This window comes from Oncorhynchus mykiss, chromosome 5 (assembly GCF_057628025.1).
Source record: "Oncorhynchus mykiss isolate SJ-2025 chromosome 5, ASM5762802v1, whole genome shotgun sequence".
NCBI classification, from domain to species: domain Eukaryota; kingdom Metazoa; phylum Chordata; class Actinopteri; order Salmoniformes; family Salmonidae; genus Oncorhynchus; species Oncorhynchus mykiss.
In genome coordinates this window covers 32,510,305-32,532,232 of record NC_143026.1, presented here as the reverse complement: position 1 = coordinate 32,532,232, position 21,928 = coordinate 32,510,305, and the positions used below count along the sequence as shown (strand labels likewise).

Sequence of the window (21,928 nt, the reverse complement as noted above, 5' to 3'; positions counted from 1 at the left end):
ACTTACATGTAGAGGGGAGTCTACAACGAGCTGAGAGTTTGTGCTTGTTTTATTGAACAGGATCTGAGTTATGTGATTCTTACAAGTGGCCTGTGTTTGTTCTTCCATGGAGTTTTGGAGGAAAGAATGTTATCTAGGGTATCTCCTCTCTAAGTCTGGTGTCAACAAGCTGAAATTGTATACATTTTCCTAATGCAGGACATGAGTCTGGAGTCATGAGTCAAGTGTTTTTGTAGGCTTCCTACCATACACCAAATCCTATAGTCAAGTTCTTACACAGGACTGGTAATATAGCACATGTATAGGTTACAGAACATATTGAGCAATAATTATATATTCCAAACAAACACAAACTGCCTCTATTTTTGTAGATTTTCATAAAAAAATCCACAATCTATTTGAAAAAGTTTCTTCCAACACTTTCACAAACATATTAACCTGCTTGTAGGCCAACAGTAGGCAATGTAATACCACATACATTTCAAGCCGTATTCCTGTTCTGTTCTTAGCAACAACAACATTCAAATATCTGCCGTTGGTCCATATACGGCACAGGGTTATAAACATTGAGGCACCACCAATGACTTAGCCTATTCTTGACCAGAATACGGCGAAAAATATATATATTCAAAGTTCAAACACACGACAATGATAGTCTTGTACTGTGATATGTTATTTTAAATGAAAAGCCTATCGTGTGTCTCCATGAAGGCTGCAGCCATTGTTACAGTATGAAATTATGAATGTGTAATTTATCCTTCACTGTAGTCACCTGTTATGCCCTCTCTGTTTCTCTGTTCCCAAATATACAATTTATTAATTTGTCTATCAAATAAGAGATTTGACAAGGGGACAATTGCCGGATATCATCATCATCACAACATCATAATATTCTATATTTGTCACGTTCGTCATAACGATGAGACCAAGGCCCAGCGTGAGATGAATACATACTTATTTTATTAAAACAAAGAACACTAAACAAACTAACAAAACAACCAAACGAACATGACGCTATAAGACACGAGTGCTGACATACAACTACACATAGACAATAACCCACAAAACCAAAATGGAAAATGGCATCCTAAATAGGATCCCCAATCAGAGACAAAGATAAACAGCTGTCTCTGACTGGAAACCAATTCAGGCCACCATAGACCTACATATACCTAGACATACCAAAACCCCATAGAAATACAAAAAACCCTAGACAAGGGAAAACACACATACCACCCTCGTCACACCCTGACCTAACCAAAATAATAAAGAAAACAAAGATAACTAAGGTCAGCGCGTGACAATATTAGTAATATGTTTATACATTAGAATGTCTTATTTTAACTCTGGAATTACATTCCTGGTTACAAGATCTAAATGTGTTATAAACAAAACAGTCTCGAGGATTGAGAATGAGTGCACAAGTTACAACACCACAATAGAGGAATAAATAATGATTGTTGTAGCAATATTTTCCTCAAGAGGGCGGTGTGATACACAGTTGGTTGTGAAAACTGAAGTGAGATTCTTCCAAAACCCAGGGATCATCATCATCATCATTCCATCTGAGATTATAAGGACACAAGCCCTTTACTTATGATAAATAGCTACGTAACATTGTGGGTTTCTACAATGATATTACGATGGAATAATGCTGAATGGATTATGGAAAGAACAAACTCATTCATACTTGTCTTTTTTAGACTTTCTTTTCATTCATTGGGTTGATACCTGTCGACCATACATGATTGCTGTCGATTCACCTGAGTTGCAAAATCTCAAAGAAATCCCTGGGTTGTCTTTTACAATGTACTGTGCTGTCTTTCACAATGTACTGTGCTGACCAGAAGTCCGGGCATTGACGTGAGTGAAGCGAGGCTCTGATCAGTGGGAGTGGTCCTAAAGTAAATCTGTGCTCGCCCGCCTGGCCACACTAGACATTTTCAGAAAGTTTACATGACTGACCGCTTCTCACGCGCTCGTGGATTAGCCTACACCCGGCCATTCTCCATTCATATGTGAGTTGTATCAATGATTTGTTGTCAGCTTTAGTTGTTGTCACTGATACAATGTATTCCCTTGTTGTGTTGTTTATTTAAAGCCAATGGTAGGTGACAATTACGTAAAATAACGTGTTAACAAGTGTTACAAAGTTGTCAACTGTGAGCTATTGTCAGGAAAAACGTATATTAGCCTGTAGCTGTATATGCAACCAAATATTAACGATGAGTTTCACTTTTTCATCCTATTTATATCAGTCAAATGAAAAAGTAACGTTTTTTTATTTTGTTTCATTTCAATAGCCTGTCTTCAGCTTGCCAGGAATATTGAACTACTTTCTAATGTCCATTTTCTATAGTTCTAGTGATTTGTTTATTTAAAAAAATGTATGGACCACTATGGTTCTGATGTTCAACACAATGTCAGCGTTATTAGGCATCAATAATTCGGGTCTGTCTGGCTAAGGAAGTATCCAAAGTTACATTTGTTTTGCTTTGGTTGCATATAAACAGTTTAAAGTATTTTCCCCTCGCAGTATCTGAATAGCAAGAGAGCAGTCTCTCCCGTTTATCAGATCTCAGCATTGTAATATTATTTAAAGAAAGCGACGCCGTACCATTTCCTGACAGACTGGGCCAGCAGTTACTGACAACTGGATTACCCATAGAGCTCTGCGCCTTAATGTGAATAAAACTGGGCTGTGCAAGAACAGATAGTCAGTCCCATTGTAAGTATAAACTTAATACGTTTGTAACCCATCATTACAATGTTTTTACATGATTAATAATCAAGAAGTTCCATGCTTGATACTGTACAAGCTTATTCTAGCATGCATTGTTAACACAATACATTCCCTGTGTTTTACTTCAAATGGCAACACATAATAGTGGAGAAACAATACTTTTTGTTGTGTGAAACTGTAAAAGTAAAAGTTATTTCAACTCATTTTGTGCTGCATCCTTATAAATAGAGCAGTCTCTCCCCTCTGTATTCACATGCTGATTTAATATATAGTTATTCCATACCCTTAAAATGATAAACCACCCACTGCTTGTTGCACGTGCTGTAGTTGGTCATATTTGTCAAGAATTAAGTGATTATCATATTTTGAATCTTGATTAGGTATCATAGCAACAGTTGTAATCAAGCACTTTACTAGAAAATGGGGGGTAGCTGAGTAGAGAGCAGCACAGTAGAGAGCAATACATTTATTAGAAATGGCCTTGTTAATCATCACTTTTAAAGATGTTAATCAGCGTGCTGCATCTCATCCTTCCCGTTTAGGAACAGGCCCTCAGGAGAGAAAATTAAATCCTATAATAAGCTCACATAGCATAGCACTGTCCTAGATAAAATACAGAAAAATAGAGAAAAGATAAAGTGATGCAGTTTATCTTGGCAACACCATCTCACCATTTCATTTTCAATGGCAAAGGTTCCTTGAGGGGATTTGTAAAGCTTGCCAGCATTGACTGTAGAGAATGAGTATCACATTGATTAATTTGTATTTTTTAATTATGGCAAAGAAAAAGTATGTGCATTGAAATTATATTAATTCTACTGTGATGTGGTAATATACATGTTCAACATCCGTTATATTCTACTGTTATGTGATGATATAAATGTTCAACATCAGTTATATCAGAGGTATGCACTACTTCTTATTGGTTGTACCGTGTCAGTATTATTTGAATCACCTCATCTATGGTAGAATCTCAATTGCATACTCCTCGCATCCTCTCTCCTCTCGCCTCTTTCTCAAAAGCCATTGGAGGAGAAGGTCAGAGGGGAGGGACCTCGCTTTTTTATCCAATGGGTTTTGAGAAGGAGGCGGGAGGAGAGTGGAGAAAGGACGCGAGGAGTATGCAATTGAGATTCTCCCTATGACTTTGCTTGGCAGTCGGCTATCTCCAACTGACACCCTGTCTCTTTTCTCTTAGCTAACCTTTGACCTATCAAGGCTGGATTTGTGTAGTCACCCTTCTGGAGCAGAACCACTGTCACCACAGTCACAGCCGTGCTGCCATTGGACACTGCTTTCACTGCCCAAGCACCTAGACACCGGCCAGTGCTTCTTTGAGACTCCCGCAGATAGCTGACTTTGAGATGGAGAGCAGCAACATGTCGCGTTTACCTCTACTTCTACTCTGCCTTGCCATCGCCACTTCAGGTAAGACCAATGTTTGGTTGAACCTGCAACTTCCATCTCTTTTAAATTGTTGTGTTAGTGAAAATGTGCTTGGTTGACAGCTAGTGTGCTAGACTTGAATTGGATACTGATATTGAATTGAAGCCTAGAGGTTCTTTCCTTCAGAGTAAGCAATGTAAAAAGGAAAAATGCCATTCATCTTCAATTTGACCTGTCAAGACTTTGTTATTCTAAACTCTTTTTGAAAAACCAACCGAGAGTTTTATTCTCTCTCTGTAAACCATTAGGATTTCCAGTTGATTGGATGAGTCTGTATAATAGGATATCGTTTAGGTACAGCGATTTTGTTTATTTTTGGGCCTAACTGACAATAATTCCTGAAGCCTAATTTATTTTAAACTTGTAAAGGATAAGGACTAAATGATACATGTGTGCATCCATTTATTATTGTACTGGTATATGCTATAGGCAGGGTAGACTTTTTTTTGCGTTGCATGTATATTTTTAGGTATGATAAATGGCTGTAGTTGCTAGTTGGCAGCTAGCTGGAGTGTCATGTAGGCAATGGAAAAGTATCTGCATGCTCTGACAGGTCTTGTATTATGCTTAGCCTGCTAACAGTTGTGGTGGATCGTTTGGGTGATGCTTATTGTCAGTTGGTTAAGTAGTCAGATGAAGCAGATGTGGTGCAGGCCATTCCAGAAGACAATCAGGTTCATACACTTACAGTATATCCTCCCTGTGCTCAAGTGGTACGTTGTACTTAGTATGCACATTTGATGTATTTGGCTCACGATGAAAAAAGAAAGCAGCCAAAAACATAACCAAAAAATAACTTTATTCATGCCAAAACATTTATTGGAGTATTTTATGAGCCTTTCAAGACTTCAACATGGGAATTCTATGTAGTAATGCTGCTGAACACAGCATTTTGTTGACTCCAATCACTTGTGAGAGGCTGAGGTTGCGACTGTACTGTCTGTTGACAGTGTAGCCCTCTGTAGTGGATCCTGGTTGGGGATCTGTGTCCTGTCTGGGTCTCACTGGTTTAAATCCCTGTTGAGGACCTCCATTTGCGCTCCAGTCCAGACGGTAGTTGGGCTCCAGACTTCTGTTCTGTAGTTCCATGGGGGCTGTCAGCTTTACAGTCTCTCTCTGGGGGTGTCCCAACGGGGGGCTGTGTCGACTGTAGAACTCATTGCAGGCCAGTCATTTCCAACGGGGGGCTGTGTTGACTCCTGCCTTCTTCTGTGCAGTAGCTCCATAGGAGACTCTTAATTGTTCTTCCCCTAAAGCGGCAATGTATTGATTATTGTCCCCTTCTGCTGTAGTTCTCCATAGGAGCCTGCCACAGTTCCTCCTTCCTTCTTCCAGGGGGGGCTGTAGTGACTATATCGGCTCCCAGCTGCAATTAGTTCGCTGTGGGAGCCTGACGTGACGGTTGTCGACTCCTAGCCGGGTCCCTCTCCACAGACTGAAGGAAAAGTACAAAAGCGATTAGTCAACCGCCTGAAAGGGAGGGGAGCCTGAAGGGGACCTTGGGGGAAGCAGACATATGGAGGGAGATGGAAGAGAGGGAGGGCGAGTAGCAGAACAGCAGGCAGGGGAGCCACTGGGACCACATCCTCAGGAAGCCATGCTGGAGGCTGAAGGGTGGGGAGGGTTGCAGATGATGGTGGTGGTGGTGGGAGGGGGTTATGTAACTCTCCAAGAGCATATCAGTGGCACAGTGGGGGGCGAATCGGGAAAGGGGTGCAGTGAAAGAGAGGGGGATGAAAGGAGAGGGATGGAGAGAGAGAGAAAGAGGATGCATTGAGGGATGAGGCAGAGAGATGGAGAGACTGAGATAGGAGATGATGCAAAGGAGAGGTAGATGCAGAAAGAGGGAGGGGACTAAAGAGAGTGAGAGAGATAGAGAAATACAATATGGCAAGATGCAGAGAGAAAGCGAAAACAGGAAGAGATGGATAGAGATGACAGACAGCTCCTTAGTAGGGCCTTATAGAGGGTAATGACGAACCGAAAGAAAGCCCCGGCTGCCTCTGTTAAAAATGGCGCTGGGAGTCTAAATAGCTCACTTCCCCACACTACAGCAGAGCCAGCCCTGTAGACTGCAGCCAGACTGGGTGGCAGGACCAGGGAGACGTAGTGACGCGACTCCAGACCGATTTCTATCTCACTGTTGCAATTAGCAATTCATTTCTGACTGCCTCTCTTTTATTCTCTTTGACTCTAGCAGCGCTGAGTGGGACTAGCTATGCTACAGTATTTTGCTCTTCTCTTCTCTCTCGCTCTCTCTCTCCCAGTCATCCCTGGAAGGAAGAGAAAGCGTTTGATGAGTTATGATAATGTTTGCAGGTGGATAACTTTTCCTGTTTGTAGATTTTGATGTAATCTCTGGAGTAAATCATGGCAGTGTCATGTAAAACTATTAGAGAGCCAAAGGATTCTTTCCAGCTTGCAAGTTATGTTGTTCTTGAAGTAAGTTGTTAACAAGGCACTCCCCTCATGTGACAAGACATACAGCATTTCAAAGCACTGTTAAACACATCTAGCTCAGTCTAATATAGGCTATGCATAACCTAATGTTGATGTAGGCACACTTTCATCTAGGAAACCATTTAACTTAAACCTATTTAATATTTAATATCTAGGAAACATATTTTGCGGCTAACATTTACAAAAGTTTGTTTCTCATCTGCAAGGAGATGCTTCAAATCACGAATGTATTCATCACATACACAGTTTACAGCAGGTACAAAAAGTTACAGCAAATGCTTATGTGCTAGCTCCCTCAACAATGCAGTACATTAGTCAATAATCAATAAAAACAATGAAAAGAGTCAAGTAAAAAATAACAAGTAGTATAAGTAATAGAAGAGGTAATGGACTGTATTTACACTGTATTTACAAATATAAAATGGGTACTGGAATCAATAGTATATAATAGAACAGTAGCCCTGTGTGTGTGTGTGTGTGTGTAAGGGTTGGATGTGTGGTTAGTCAGTGCAAATAATTTATATGGTCCATATCACTAACAAATAGCTGTAAATCTACAGCAAAACATTTACAGTTAGCTACTGTAATTCTATATTACAGTATGGTACTGTAAAGAGCAATGCATTATGAGGGATCAATGGCATTCTGCTACACTGCTGTGAAATTACAGCGATTACTGTAATTTTACAATAAAATGTTACATAAAAGTACTGTGTTATCAGTTTGGCTGTGTATTTACAGCAGCATATTGTGAATTATGATGCATTGTGGAATAATGTTGTGCTCAGGGAAGGAGTCTCTGGCTCATTAACATATTTTGAGGGTTGCCTTCTAAGAGGCTTTATTACTTTTTTTCTGTTTTGCCTTGTAATCACAGACAGTTTGGAAGCCTTTGTTTAGGCCTCTCGAAGAGCAAGTGATATAAAACACCAAATATGAGTAAATATGCTGTAATATACAAATACCTAACAGCAAACCTGCTTGCATCAATCCCATGTAATTACTGTAGCATTTTCTTTCTTACAGTCTAGTAGGCTAATTTTACAGTATTCTACTGTATCGTTACTCTGATATTACAGTAACGTACAGGAAGCTGGTGGCAAGTAAAATGTTTACGTTGCCGTTACCGAGAATATTGCTGTAGTTAAGCGGGCTACTTGCAAGTTTATTTTTGTATTAGAAAATTAAAAACACATGTATTCTAATTAAACTGTTACAAAATACATAAATTGCACTTCAGGCTAGTGAATACTGCCCATCGTTGGCACTAGGTGGCTGCACTGTGAATCTGCAACACTTTACTAACCATTGTGCTTCCAGTAATGCACTGTAAATTCTAGAAATACAGAATGTTGCTGTAGTCAGGTGTTACAGCAATATGCTGTCAATTTGTAATGCAAGTAAATCTACAGTAATTTACTGGCTTCTGTGCTGACAGTATTTTACTGTACATTTACAGTAACCTACTGGCTACTGTGCTCCTGGGTCCCCCAGGTCAGGCTGGTCAGTGGCTGTGGTGTGAGCCTTGAATGGCTCATAAGTAGCGGACGCTGATATAAACTCTTCATCAAAATGGTGATCTTCTTGTGCCAATGCCAGCAGCGGGCGTCTGCACACTATGGACATATAAGGCATGGCATTGTGCAGCTCTTATCTCTGGCCAGTCTGCCCTTGCTCAGCCAAATGTCTGCCCAATCAGAAGTGTTGAAGGGGGACTTGTACCTGTCCCTTAAAAAAAAAAAAAAACTCAAGCAAAGTGCTTGTTTGACTGTAAGTTTTTTGTATTTTCCCCAAATCCCAGAGAGAGTAGTACTGGGTTGGTTGTTTGGTACCTATTCTGCATTTCTCACTATGCAAATTCAAGTATTTAGTATGCTCTGTTGGTGTGCTGCTTCAAAGCAGTATGCATAAAGAGTTGTCAGCTAAACATTTAAAAAACAGGAAATGATTAATGAACAGTTGATGCTTTGAAGCTTTGATGGGTGTCATAGGTTTTAATTGAAACTTGTTCTGCTTTCTCTGGATTCATGTGGTAAAGTGCGGAAATTTCTCTTTGATTTATGACAAACTTGGTGTGTTCAGGGGCTTGTGTGTGTGTGGGTGCCTGTTGTTGTGTTTGTGTAGGGGCCATTTTTAGAGTTCTAGAGAGTACCTCTGAATATGAACGTATGCTTTTGATTAGTTCTCCAGTAAGGCGGCCCCGAAGTGACTCTTATAAACTCCATGCAAAAGGTTTTATTGTCTCCTGCTCTGTGTTGCTCTCCAAATCCCCCATTCTGTCACACCTCTATGAAGCAGTAGGTTGACTTTACATTCTGTAGGTTGCATATCTGATTGGAGGTTAATTCAATGGTATTGTGATTGGTCAACAACTCAGATTTGAAATCCAAAAAACTCAGATGTCATTAAAGAGACTTAGATTAATTGTCTCTTGCTCTTTGTTCCTGACCTGCCGTGGTGAGATGCACTCTCTGTGTTGCATGGTGTACTGAAACTTATTGGATACTTGAACATGAAAAATGGTTCGGTACTAGAATTGTTGTTATTTTAGGTTCTTCTGTCAAATGTGTCTCACGTCATAAAGTCTGTTTATCAGCGCAGCCGATGTCCCCTTATAGCGCGAGCGCACCGTTCATGCCTCTTGCCTGCTCCACTTACTCATTGCTAGAGCACTGGGAGTCTGGGCTGCAAACATGTTAGCACCCCACCAGAGGAAGCTGGTGGGGGGAGCTATAGGAGGACAGGCTCATTGTAATGGCTCGAATGGAATAAATGGAACTGTATCAAACACATTAAACATATGGAAACCACATATTTGAGTCCGTTCCATAGATTCCATTCCAGTCATTACAATGAGCCGTCCTTCTATGGCTCATCCCACCAGCCTCCACTGCTCCCCACTCATGCTGCACAGAAGTTAACACACTTGAATAATGCAACATGGCATGTAGAAATGTTCAAACGTAGTTACTGTTCACAAAACAATGTCATTACAGGCTAGAGCAAGAAGATACCGGTAGCTTCCAATTTTGTAGTCTAACTTTCCTTGCTAGCTTACATCAATTCACTGCAAATCAAATCAAATGTTATTTGTCACATGCGCCAAATACAACAGGTGTAGACCACACAGTGAAATGCTTACTTACAAGCCCTTAACCAACAATGCAGTTTTAAGAAAATACCAAAAAAAGTAAGAGAAAATACGAACAAATAATAAAAAATCTGCAGTAAATAACAATAGTGGGGCTATATACAGGGGGTACCGGTACAGAGTCAATGTACAGGGCAACGATGTTGAGGTAATTGTGGTAATATGTACATGTAGGTAGAGTTATTAAAGTGACTATACATATATAATAACAGAGAGTAGCAGCAGCAATGCAAATAGTCTGTGTAGCCATTTTAGTAGCTGTTCAGGAGTCTTAAGGCTTGGGGGTAGAAGCTGTTTAGAAGCCTCTTGGATCTAGACTTGGCGCTCCAGTACCGCTTGCCGTGCGGTAGCAGAGAGAACAGTCTATGACTAGGGTGGCTGGAGTCGTTGACAATTTTTAGGGCCTTCCTCTGACACCTCCGGGTTTAGAAGTCCTGGATGGCAGGAAGCTTGGCCCTGGTGATGTACTGGCTCGCACGCACTACCCTCTGTAGTGCCTTGCTCTCAACCTGCTCCACTACAGCCCGTAGATGAGAAAGAGGGCGTGCTCAGTCCTCCTTTTCCTGTAGTCCACAATCAATTCCTTTGTCTTGATCACGTTGAGGGAGAGGTTGTTGTCCTTGCACCACACGGTCAGGTCTCTGACCTCCTTCTTATAGGCTGTCTCATCATTGTCGGTGATCAGGCCTACCACTGTTGTGTCATCAGCAAACTTAATGATGGTAACCCATCATTAACCCTCGGTAGAGGCTCTGGACTGGGAACCCTTGCAGGAGGCTCTGGACTGTGGACCGTCGCAGGAGGTTCCGGACCGTGGACCATCTCAGGAGGTTCCGGACTATGGACCGTCTCAGGAGGTTCCAGACTGTGACTCGTCGCCGGAAGCTCTGGACTGGGACTCGTCGCCGGAAGCTCTGGAATGGGACTCGTCACCGGAAGCTCTGGACTGGGGACCGTCGCCTGAAGCTCTGGACTGGAGACACGCACTTCAGGGCGAGTGCGGGGAGCAGGCACAGGACGTACCTGACTGGGGACACGCACTTCAGGGAGGGTGCGAGGAGCAGGCACAGGACGTACCTGACTGGGAAGGTGCACTTGAGGGAGAGTGCGAGGAGCAGGCACAGGATGTACTGGGCTGTGGAGGCGTACTGGAGACCTGGTGCGTAGAACCGGCCCACGTGGTACTGGACAAATGATATGCTCCTCAGGATGAGAATGGGGAGCTGGCACAGGTGGCATCGGACGGCTAACACGCTCTTCAGGGTGAATGCCGTGCATACTACGTCAAACCAATAGCTCTCTCACTTCACTCTCCTCCAATTTGTCCAACAACTCCTCGAAGGTCTCTAACTCTCCCCTCCTTTCACTCTCCTCCAATTTGTTCAATAACTCCTCGACAGTCTTTGACTCAAAACTCAACTTTGCCCACCACCCTGTGTGCCTCCCCCCAAATGTTTTTTGAGGCTGCTTCCTGGGCTTCCGTCGTGGCCGTGTTGTCGCTGTCCTTCCCTCACCGCTTGCATCTGCTTCCACGGAAGGCTTTCGTCTCCAGCCGTAATTTCCTCCCAAGTCCAGCATGTCTTCTCCTCCTGGGCACGCTGCTTGGTCCTGTTTTCATGGGATATTCTGTCACGTTGTTCGTAATGAATGTCGGACCAAGTCGTTGTCCTTCCTTCACCGCTTGCGTCTGCTTCCATGGAAGGCTTTCGTCTCCTGCCATTATCTCCTCCCAAGTCCAGGATGTCTTTACCTCCTGGATATCCTCCCAGGCCCAGGATACCCTCTCCTCCTGTGCACGCTGCTTGGTCCGTGAGTGGTGAGATCTTCTGTCACTGTCGTTTGTAGAATTAACGGACCAAGGCACAGCGTGCGTAGAGTTCCACATGTTTAATCAAAGAAACTCACCAAAACAATACAGAACAAAAACGAAACGTGAAGTCAAATGCAGTGCACACTGGCAACTACACACAAACAAACAAGATCCCACAAAAACCCAGTGGAAAAGGCTGCCTTAATATGATCCCCAATCAGAGACAACGATAAACAGCTGCCTCTGATTGGGAACCATACCACGCCAACAAAGACAATTAATAACCTAGGTAACCCACCCTAGTCACACCCTGACCTAACCAACATAGAGAATTAAAGGATCTCTCTGGTCAGGGCGTGACATACACACAACATACTGAAAACCAAACACACTCTAGCGTTTTTCATAGCGAAGAGAGATAGCAGTTGAGCCAGTGAGGGAGAGCGGGGATCGGGGCAGGCAGACATACAGTCGGATTAATGCACATAGGCTATATCTTGCTAATCTTTCAGTGTTTTGTCTTACAATGCCTCGTAAATTCACAGAAATTATATAAAAGTATGTATAAGGATATCAATGAGTATGGCTGAGCTTTTCTTCATAGTGCCAGTGAATTGAAGTTGAACATCGCCAAATGCATCAGTTTAATTAGGCCTAAAAGTATTGTGCCTATAGTTTATTTAATGAAACCCTGGTGGGCTGTTGATGACCTAGGTCAGGGCTCTCCAAACATGTTACTGGAGAGCTACCTTCCTGTAGGTTTTCACTCCAACCCTAGTTGTAACTAATCTGATCTCACTGAATCAATTTAAATGTTATGGGGACACCTACAGTATACGCCACTATCAGTGTAGCTTATTATCGTCTAGACATGATGTTGAAATATCTTCATGCCTAGAATAAAAACCTCCAGGCTTCCTTCATAAGAGTTAATTTAATGTGAAAAAATTAAGAATTACTGGGAGCAATTTGGAAAAACAAATCCTGTGTGAATCGCGCTCTAGAATAACGCACATGCTTGGATAATAATCAAATCAAGCTTTATTTATACTTCATATTTCAGTCTTGGAATGCAAAGCATTGTCCTTCACAGGGAAAAAAATAAAATAATGAAACTTAAAGCTGAAATATTTACTACACAACAAACACAAGATAAAAAACTAAAGAATGACAAATGGAATGACGGAATATCTAAATGGAATGACTAAAAAGGAAAAGCAAAGCTAAAAATATGTGTTCTAAGGTTCTCTGACAGGCTATTCCAGAGGCTGAGGGTATAATATCTAAAGGCTGCCTCTCCATGCCTCTTGGTCCTCGGCTTTGGGATAGTTAAAAGGCCAGTGTCAGAGGACCTAAGGGACCTACTGGGTACATCATTTAAAAGCATTTCTGACATGTATTGGGGTGCACAATCGTGGATTGCTTTAAAAATCAATAGAATAATCTTAAAAGAATTACATAACCAACGTCTCTAGTGATACTCATCAGAATAGGGCTATAACATGGCAAATAGTCAAGTGTGCTGCATCATCCCACCACAGAAATATTACTGAAATATTCTAGTTCCTACACATCACCTTCCACTTTCAAACCAAATAGGCCTTTTATAGGCTAAGTTGATGAGCAAATGGGCAGCATCATGCTCATGTCAGTCTTCTAGAATGCAAATCGTGTCTTCCTAGTAGGACTTTGCAATAATTACATGTTGTGTACGTGTGTGCGTATCCGTTTCAGTGAGTTTTGGAAGTCGAGCAACAATCCCGGAGTCGTGCACCACAAGTGGGCGTGTGCCTCGTCGTGAATGACGTCATTACAATGTTTAAAGAGACAGCACGCAATTTTATAAAAGAAGCGATTGCTACTTCTATGCAAATGTTATTGATCACTATAATAAAATAAATCCCAAATTAGTCCCAGATTGTTTGTCATCTGTAGCCACATGAAATCATTGAAAATAAGCTCAATAACTCAATGTATGCACACAATCATATTGCATATGAATTCACCTGTATTGTGGATAGGCCTAGGCTACATCTTGATTTACCCAGTTTATCAACAGAGATTTACCATTCAAATAAATTATTACCTTGATGTTGTTATGTATTGTAGTTAGATTGCTAAAAATAATGTTAAATTAATTGCATGATTGTATAATTGATTAATGTATTCATATATGGCTGTCTCTGAAAAATGTTGGCATCAAATTTGTAATGTAATGATATTGAACTCAAAAGATGCCCAATGACTGAACAGAGCAATAGCTGAGCTTATATGTCTGGCTCAAGTGCCATGCTGTGACTTTGGCTAATACACCTTTTTTACACCTGTTTTGGCACACCTGTTACACCTGTTTTGGTATGATTTTGGTATTGAGTATCGTGATACTGAACCTGGTATCAGTATCAAAGTAAAAATTCTGGTATTGTGACAACACTACTCTCTTTCTCTCTCCCTGGTTTCTTTGTCTATCTCTCTCGCTTTCTGATCATACTTAGATACTTAATGTTTTGTTAATGTTAGTATTGTCTTGTAACTTAACCTTTATGCCTTGTATGGGAATAATTAATTAATAATGTTTTTTTTCATAGTTTTGATGTCTTCACTAATTTAAAAAAATGTAGAAAATAGTACAAATAAAGAAAACCTTTGACCCGTAGTGTATTAGAATAACAGTGAAGACATCAAAACTATGAAATAACATACAGTGGGGAGATCAAGTATTTGATACACTTTTCCTACTTACAAAGCATGTAGAGGTCTGTAATTTTTGTCATAGGTATACTTCAACTGTTAGAGACGGAATATAAAACAAAAATCCAGAAAATCACATTGTATGATTTTTAAGTAATTAATTAGCATTTTATTGCATGACATAAGTATTTGATCACCTACCAACCAGCCGGCTCTCCACTCATTACCTGTATCAACTGCACCTGTTTGAACTCGTTACCTGTATAAAAGACACCTGTCCACACACTCAACTAAACAGACTCCAACCTCTCCACAATGGCCAAGACCAGAGAGCTGTGTAAGGACATCAGGGATAAAATTATAGACCTGCACAATGCTGGGATGGGCTACAGGACAATAGGCAAGCAGCTTGGTGAGAAGGCAACAACTGTTGGCGCAATTATTAGAAAATAGAAGAAGTTCAAGATGACGGTCAATCACCCTCGGTCTGGGGCTCCATGCAAGATCTCACCTCGTGGGGCATCAATGATCATGAAGAAGGTGAGGGATCAGCCCAGAACTACACGGCAGGACCTGGTCAATGACCTGAAAAGAGCTGGGACCACAGTCTCAAAGAAAACCATTAGTAACACACTACGCCGTCATGGATTAAAATCCTGCAGCGCACGCAAGGTCCCCCAGCTCAAGCCAGCACATGTCCAGGCCCGACTGAAGTTTGCCAATGACCATCTGGATGATCCAGTGGAGGAATGGGAGAAGGTCATGTGGTCTGATGAGACTAAAATAGAGCTTTTTGGTCTAAACTCCAAAATATTTAATAGGGAACAGACATAGAACAGCGTCAGCACACAAGGACATAGGACAAGGACGTATGACAAACATCAATCCTGAATCAGGGAACAGAGCAATATGTTTAAATTTTTCTAGGCAAGTCAGTTAAGAACAAATGACTTATTCTTCGGTTGCTAGTCCAATGCTCTAGGCTATCCTGCCGCCCCAGGAAGGGAAGGCAATAGGGAAGGCAATAACACAAGTAATAGAGTTCAACTGAGTCTAATGAGCGCAGATACGCATTATGGGGAAAGGCAGGTGTGCGTACTGATGGTGGCTTGATTGCATAATCCTGGAGAGCCTGGCGCCCTCGTGTGCAAGGGGGAGGAAGAGCGGGAACAGGCGTGACAGTACCCCCTCCCTCTAGGAGCGCCACCCAGCGTCCCACCGGTTGAGCAGGCCGATGCATGGGCGATGCATGGGCGCTGGGCAAGCAGGCTTGGAGAGGGGGAGGAAAAGCGGGATCAGGCGTGACATGTGCAGATGATGATGTGCAAGTAGAGATACTGGGGTGCAAAAGAGCAAGAAGATAAATAACATTATGGGCATGAGGTAGTTGGGTGTGCGATTTACAGATTGGATGTGTACAGGTACAGTGATCGGTAAAATGCTCTGACAGCTGATGCTTAACGTTAGAGAGGGAGATATAAGACTCCAGCTTCAGTGATTTTTGCAATTTGTTCCAGTCATTGGCAGCAGAGAACTGGAAGGAAAGGCGGCCAAAGAGGAGTTGGCTTTGGAGGAGACCAGTGAAATATACCTGCTGGAGCGCGTGCTATGGGTGGGTGGTGCTATGGTGACCAGTGAGCTGCGATAAGGCGCGGCTTTACCTAGCAAAGACTTATAGATGACATGGAGCCAGTGGGTTTGGCTACAAATATGTAGCGAGGGCAAGCCAACGAGAGCATACAGGTTGCAGTGCTGGGTAGTATGTGGGGCTTTGGTGACAAAACGGATGGCACTGTGATAGACTACATCCAGTTTGCTGAGTAGAGTGTTGGAGGCTATTTTGTAAATGACATTGCCGACGTCAAGGATCGGTAGGATAAGTAAGTTTTACAAGGGTATATTGGGCAGCATGAGTGAAGGATGCTGTGAAATAGGATGCCGATTCTAGATACATGTTTTTACTGGAGATGCTTAATGTGAGTCTGGAAGGAGATTTTACAGTCTAACCAGACACCTAGGTATTTGTAGTTGTTCACATATTCTAAGTCAGAACCGTCCAGTGTAGGGATGCTAGTCGGGTGGTCGGGTGCGGGCAGCAATCAGTTGAAGAGCATGCATTTAGTTTTACTTGTATTTAAGAGCATTTGGAGGCCACGGAAGAAGTGTTGTATAGCATTGACACTCGTTTGGAGGTTTTAAGTGCCAGAAGTATACAGAAGGGTGTCGTCTGCGTAGAGGTGGATCAGAGAATCACTAGCAGTAAAAGCGACATCATTGAAGTATACAGAGAAAAGAGTCGGCCCGAGAATTGAACCCTGTGGCACCCCCATAGAGACTACCAGAGATACGGACAACAGGCCCTCCGATTTGACACACTGAACTCTATCTGGGAAGTAGTTGGTGAACCAGGCAGTATTTGAGAAACCAAGGCTATTGAGTCTGCCGATAAAAATGTGGTGATTGACAGAGTCGAAAGCCTTGGCCAGGTCAATGAATGGCTTCACAGTACTGTCTTTTATCGATGGCGGTTGTGATCTTGTTTAGGACCTTGACCGTGTCTGAGGTGCACCCATGACCAGCTCGGAAACCAGATTGCATAACGGAGAAGGTACTGTGGGATCCTAAATGGTTGGTGATCTGTTTATTAACTTGGCTTTCGAAGATTTTGGAAAGGCAGTGCAGGATGGATATAGGTCTATAACAGTTTGAGTCTAGAGTGTCTACCCCTTTGAAGAGGGGGATGACCGCGGCAGCTTTCCAATCTTTAGGGATCTCAGACGATACGAAAGAGAGGTTGAACAGGCTAGTAATAGGGGTTGCAACAATTTTGGCGGATCATTTTAGGAAGAGAGGGTCCAGATTGTCTTGCCCAGCTGATGTGTAGGGATCCAGATTTTGCAGCTCTTTCAGAACATCAGCTGTCTGGATTTGGGGAGCTTGGGCAAGTTGCTGCAGAGCTGTTGGACGGGGCAGGAGTAGCCATGTGGAAAGCATGGCCAGCCGTAGAATAATGCTTATTGAAATGATCGATTATCGTAGATTTATTGGTGTTGACAGTGTTTCCTAGCCTTAGTGCAGTGGGCAGGTGGGAGGAGGTGCTCTTATTCTCCATGGACTTTACAGTGTCACAAAACTTTTTGTAATTAGTGCTACAGGATGCAAATTTCTGTTTGAAAAAGCTATCCTGAGCTTTTCTAACTGACTGTGTATATTGGTTCCTGACTTCTCTGAAAAGTTGCATATCGCGGGGGATATTCTATGCTAATGCAGAACGCCACAGGATGTTTTTGTGTGCTTGTCATGGGCAGTCAGGTCTGGAGTGAACCAAGGGCTATATCTGTTTGTCACGCCCTGACCTTAATGAGCCTTTTTTTAATCTCTTTTTGGTTTGGTCAGGGTGTGATTTGGGTGGGCATTCTATGTCCTTTATTTCTATGATTTGTGTTTCTATCTGTTGGCCGGGTATGGTTCTCAATCAGGGACAGCTGTCTATCGTTGTCTCTGATTGGGAATCATCATTTGGTAGCCCTCGTTAACTTTGTTTGTGGCACTTAGCCCTGTTAAGCTTCCCGGTTGTTTTGTTTGTTCTTGTTTTGTTGGCGACATTTTATATAAATATAAGAAAATGTACGCTGACGACGCTGCACCTTGGTCCACTTCTTTTGACGGCCGTGACACTGTTCTTAGTTCTACATTTTTTGAATGGGGCATGCTTATTTAAGATGGAGAGAAAAGCACTTTTAAAGAGCAACCAGGTATCCTCTACTGACGGGCTGAGGTCAATATCCTTCCAGGATACCCGGGCCAGGTCGATTAGAAAGGCCTGCTCGCTGTAGTGTTTTAGGGAGCGTTTGACAGTAATGAGGGGTGGTCGTTTGACTGCGCACCCATTACGGACTCAGGCAATGAGGCAGTGATTGCTGAGATCCTGGTTGAAGACGGCAGAGGTGTATTTAGAGGGCAAATTGGTCAGGATGATATCTAAGAGGGTGCCCATGGTTACGTATTTAGGGTTGTACCTGGTAGGTTCCTTGATAATTTGTGTGAGATTGAGGGCATCTAGCTTAGATTGTAGGACGGCCGGGATGTTAAGCATATCTCAGTTTAGGTCACCTAACAGTACAGACTCTGAAGATAGATGGGGGGCAATCAATTCACATATGGTGTCTAGGGCACAGCTGTGGGCTGAGGGGGGTCTATAACAAGTGGCAATGGTGAGAGACTTGTTTCTGGAAAGGTGGATTTTTAAAAGTAGAAGCTTGAATTGTTTGGGCACAGACCTGGATAGTATGACAGAACTCAGGATATCTTTGCAGTAGATTGCAACTTCACCCCCTTTGGCAGTTCTATCTTGTCAGAAAATGTTGTAGTTGGGGATGGACATTTCTGGATATTTGGTGGCCTTCCTAAGCCAGGATTCAGACATGGCTAGGACATCAGGGTTGGCGGAGTGTGCTAAAGCAGCAAATAAAACAAACTTAGGGAAGAGGCTTCTGATGTTAACATGCATGAAACCAAGGCTTTTACGGTTACAGAAGTCAACAAATGAGAGCGCCTGGGGAATGGGAGTTGTGCTGGGGGCTGCAGGGCCTGGGTTAACCTCTACATCACCAGAGGAACAGAGGAGGAGTAGGATAAGGGTACGGCTAAAGGCTATAAGAACTGGTCATCTAGTGCATTCAGAACAGAGAGTAAAAGGAGCACATTTCTGTGCATGGAAGAATAGATTCCAGGCATACTGTACAGACAAGGTATGGTAGGATGTGAGTACAGTGGAGGTTAACCAAGGCTTTGAGTGACGATGAGAGAGGTTTTGTCTCTAGAGGCACCAGTTAAGCCAGGCGAGGTCACCGCATGTGTGGGGGTGGGACAAATGGTCTATCTAAGGCATATTTGGCAGGGCTGGGGGCTCTATAGTGAAATAAGACAATAATCACTAACCAAAACAGCAATAGACAAGGCATATTGACATTAGGGAGAGGCATGTGTAGCCAAGTGATCATAGGGTCCAATGAGTAGCAATAGGTGAGTCAGGGAGACGATTCAGTAGTAGCTACTACACTAGGCGACTTGGAGACACGGCGATTCAGACAGCTAGCGGGCCGGGCCTAGTAGATGGGCCTTCGGCGATGTCGCAATGGAAGAGCCTGTTGAAACCACCTCGGACGATTACGTCGGCAGACCAGTCGTGATGGATTGGCAGGGCTCTGTGTCGGCAGTAAAGGGTCCAGGCCAATTGGCAAAAGAGGTATTGTAGCTCAAGAATTAGCTGGTGGACCTCTTCGGCAAGCCTGGGAGATGGGCCTAGCTCGAGGCTAGCTCAAGGCTAACTGGTGCTTGCTTCCGGACATAGACGTTAGCCAGGAGTAGCCACTCGGATTGCACTTAGCTAGCTGCGATGATCTGGTGTAAAGCTTCAGAACTTGCAGTAGGAATCCGGAGATGTGGCAGAGAAAAAGCAGTCCTATATGCTCTGGGTTGATATCGTGCTGTGCAGGCTGGCAGGTATTGACCTAGCTGAGGCTGGCTGTTGTCCGAGTTAACGGTGAAGACCGATAGCAGTGGCTAACTGACTACTAGCTAGTAGCTAGTTAGCTGGCTAGCTTCTGATGGGGGGTCTGGTTCTAAAGTATAAAAATAGCAGATCCGTACCACATTGGTTCAGGCGGGTTGCAGAAGAGTATATTCAGTCCGTGATATTAAAATATATACGAATATATACGGGAAAAACAAGGAAAACGATATGTAAACCGATATTTATTCGGGACAGGACGGAACAAGACAAAACACACGTCCGACTGCTACGCCATCTTGGAATCAGAATGCATTTCAATTAACAGGTGTGCCTTGTTAATTTGTTGAATTTCTTTCCTTCTTAATGTGTTTGAGCCAATCAGTTATGTTGTGACAAGGTAAGGGTGGCATACAGAAGAAACCCCTATTTGGTAAAAGAGCAAATCCATATTATGGCAAGAACAGATCAAATTAGCAAAGAGAAATGACAGTCCATCAATACTTTAAGACATGACGCTCAGTCAATATGGAACATTTCAAAATCTTTGAAAGATTCTTCAAGTGCAGTCGCAACAACCATCAAGCACTATGATGAAATGCATGATTGTGAGAATGCCAAGAGTGTGCAAAGCTGTCATCAAGGCAAAGTGTGGCTACTTTGAAGAATCCCAAATATAAAAATTGGTTACTACATGATTCCATATGTGTTATTGCATAGTTTTGATGTCTTCACTATTATTTTACAATGTAGAAAATAGTACAAATTAAGAAAAACCCTGGAATGAGTAGGTGTGACCAAACTTCTGACTGGCACTGTACATACATGATTAATATTACCCCACTACACTTCCATTATGAATGAATTGAAAAGCAGAAAGTAATCCAGGGATAGGCCTATTTAGGGGACTTTTAGCGGTTCTGGACTGGTTCCGACCAACATTTTTGTGTACAGAACGCTTTGTGAATGGCGCAACATCAATTAGACAGATATAGAGACAGAGTGGAGGAGCAATTCAGCAGGTCTGACGAAGGCATATGTGGCAGGGGCTCCTAACGATCACAGATTACAAAAAGAAAGCCAACCACCTCACGGTCACTAATGCCACCCTACCAGAAGAGCTAAATCTTTTAATCAAGATTAGAGCATAATGACCATGGCCTGCCGAGAAGAGCCCCCGATGACAATGTGGGCTACACACTCACAGTCTCCACTGAGGACGTATGTAAGTCATTCAAACATGTTAACCCTCGCAAGGCTGCTGGCCCAGATGGTATTTCTAGCCGTCCCTCAGAGCATGTGCAGATCAGCTGGCTGCTGTGTTCTTTGACATTTTTAATCTCTCCCTAGCTCAGGCCTCTATACCCTCCTCCCTCTCCGACACACTCAACCCTCTCCAATTCGCATAGCGCCCTGACAAATCCACAGACGATGCAATCGCTATTGCACTGCACATCCCTTACCCTCCAGGAACAAAAGGAATGCATATATGAGGATGCTGTTCATTGACTACAGCGCGGCCTTCAGTACCATAGTGTCCTCCCTATAATCGCATTACAAAGCTCACAGCCCTGGGTCAGAACTCCTCCTTATGCAACTGGGTCCTGGACTTCCTGACGGGCCGCCCCCAGGTGGTGAAGGTAGGCAACATTACCCCCTCGACACTGATCCTCAACACGGCAGCCCCACAAGAGTGCGTCCTCAGTCCCTCTTGTATTCTCTGTATACCCACGACTGCATGGCCTCACACAGTTCCAAAACCATCATCAAGTTTGCTGATGACACAAAAATAGTAGGCCTGATCACCAGTAACGACGAGAAGGCCTACAGGGAGGAGCTAGGCACTCTGACGGCATGGTGCTGGGTAAACAACCTCTCCCTCAGCATTAACAAAACAATGGAGCTAATTGTGGACTTCAAGAGGAACCAGGCTGGATACGCCCCCATCCTCATCAATGGGGCCACTGTGGAGATGGTAAATAACTTCAAACTCCTTGGCGTACACATCTCAGAGAAGCTGAAATGGTCTAACCACACAGACACCGTAGTGGAGAAGGCACGACAGCAACTCTTCAACCTCAGGGTGCTGAACACTCTCACAGTGTTCTACAGGAG

General features: G+C 43.0%; 1 protein-coding gene across 2 annotated transcripts in view; it reads left to right on the top strand.

The window, feature by feature from the left end:
• Positions 1-1,532: 1,532 nt before the first annotated feature.
• LOC110523606 (endoglin) overlaps positions 1,533-21,928 on the top strand; it is a 65,092-nt gene continuing 44,696 nt past the window's right edge. The window contains exons 1-3 of one of the 2 annotated variants that reach the window (XM_036977275.2): positions 1,931-2,018; positions 2,631-2,728; positions 3,942-4,171. In XM_036977275.2, the coding sequence (XP_036833170.2) occupies positions 4,108-4,171 (64 nt within the window). In that variant the 5' untranslated portion in view covers positions 1,931-2,018; positions 2,631-2,728; positions 3,942-4,107. Of the gene's footprint in view, positions 2,019-2,630; positions 2,729-3,941; positions 4,172-21,928 lie in introns of both variants that reach the window. The other variant, XM_021602463.3, reaches the window with a different exon arrangement.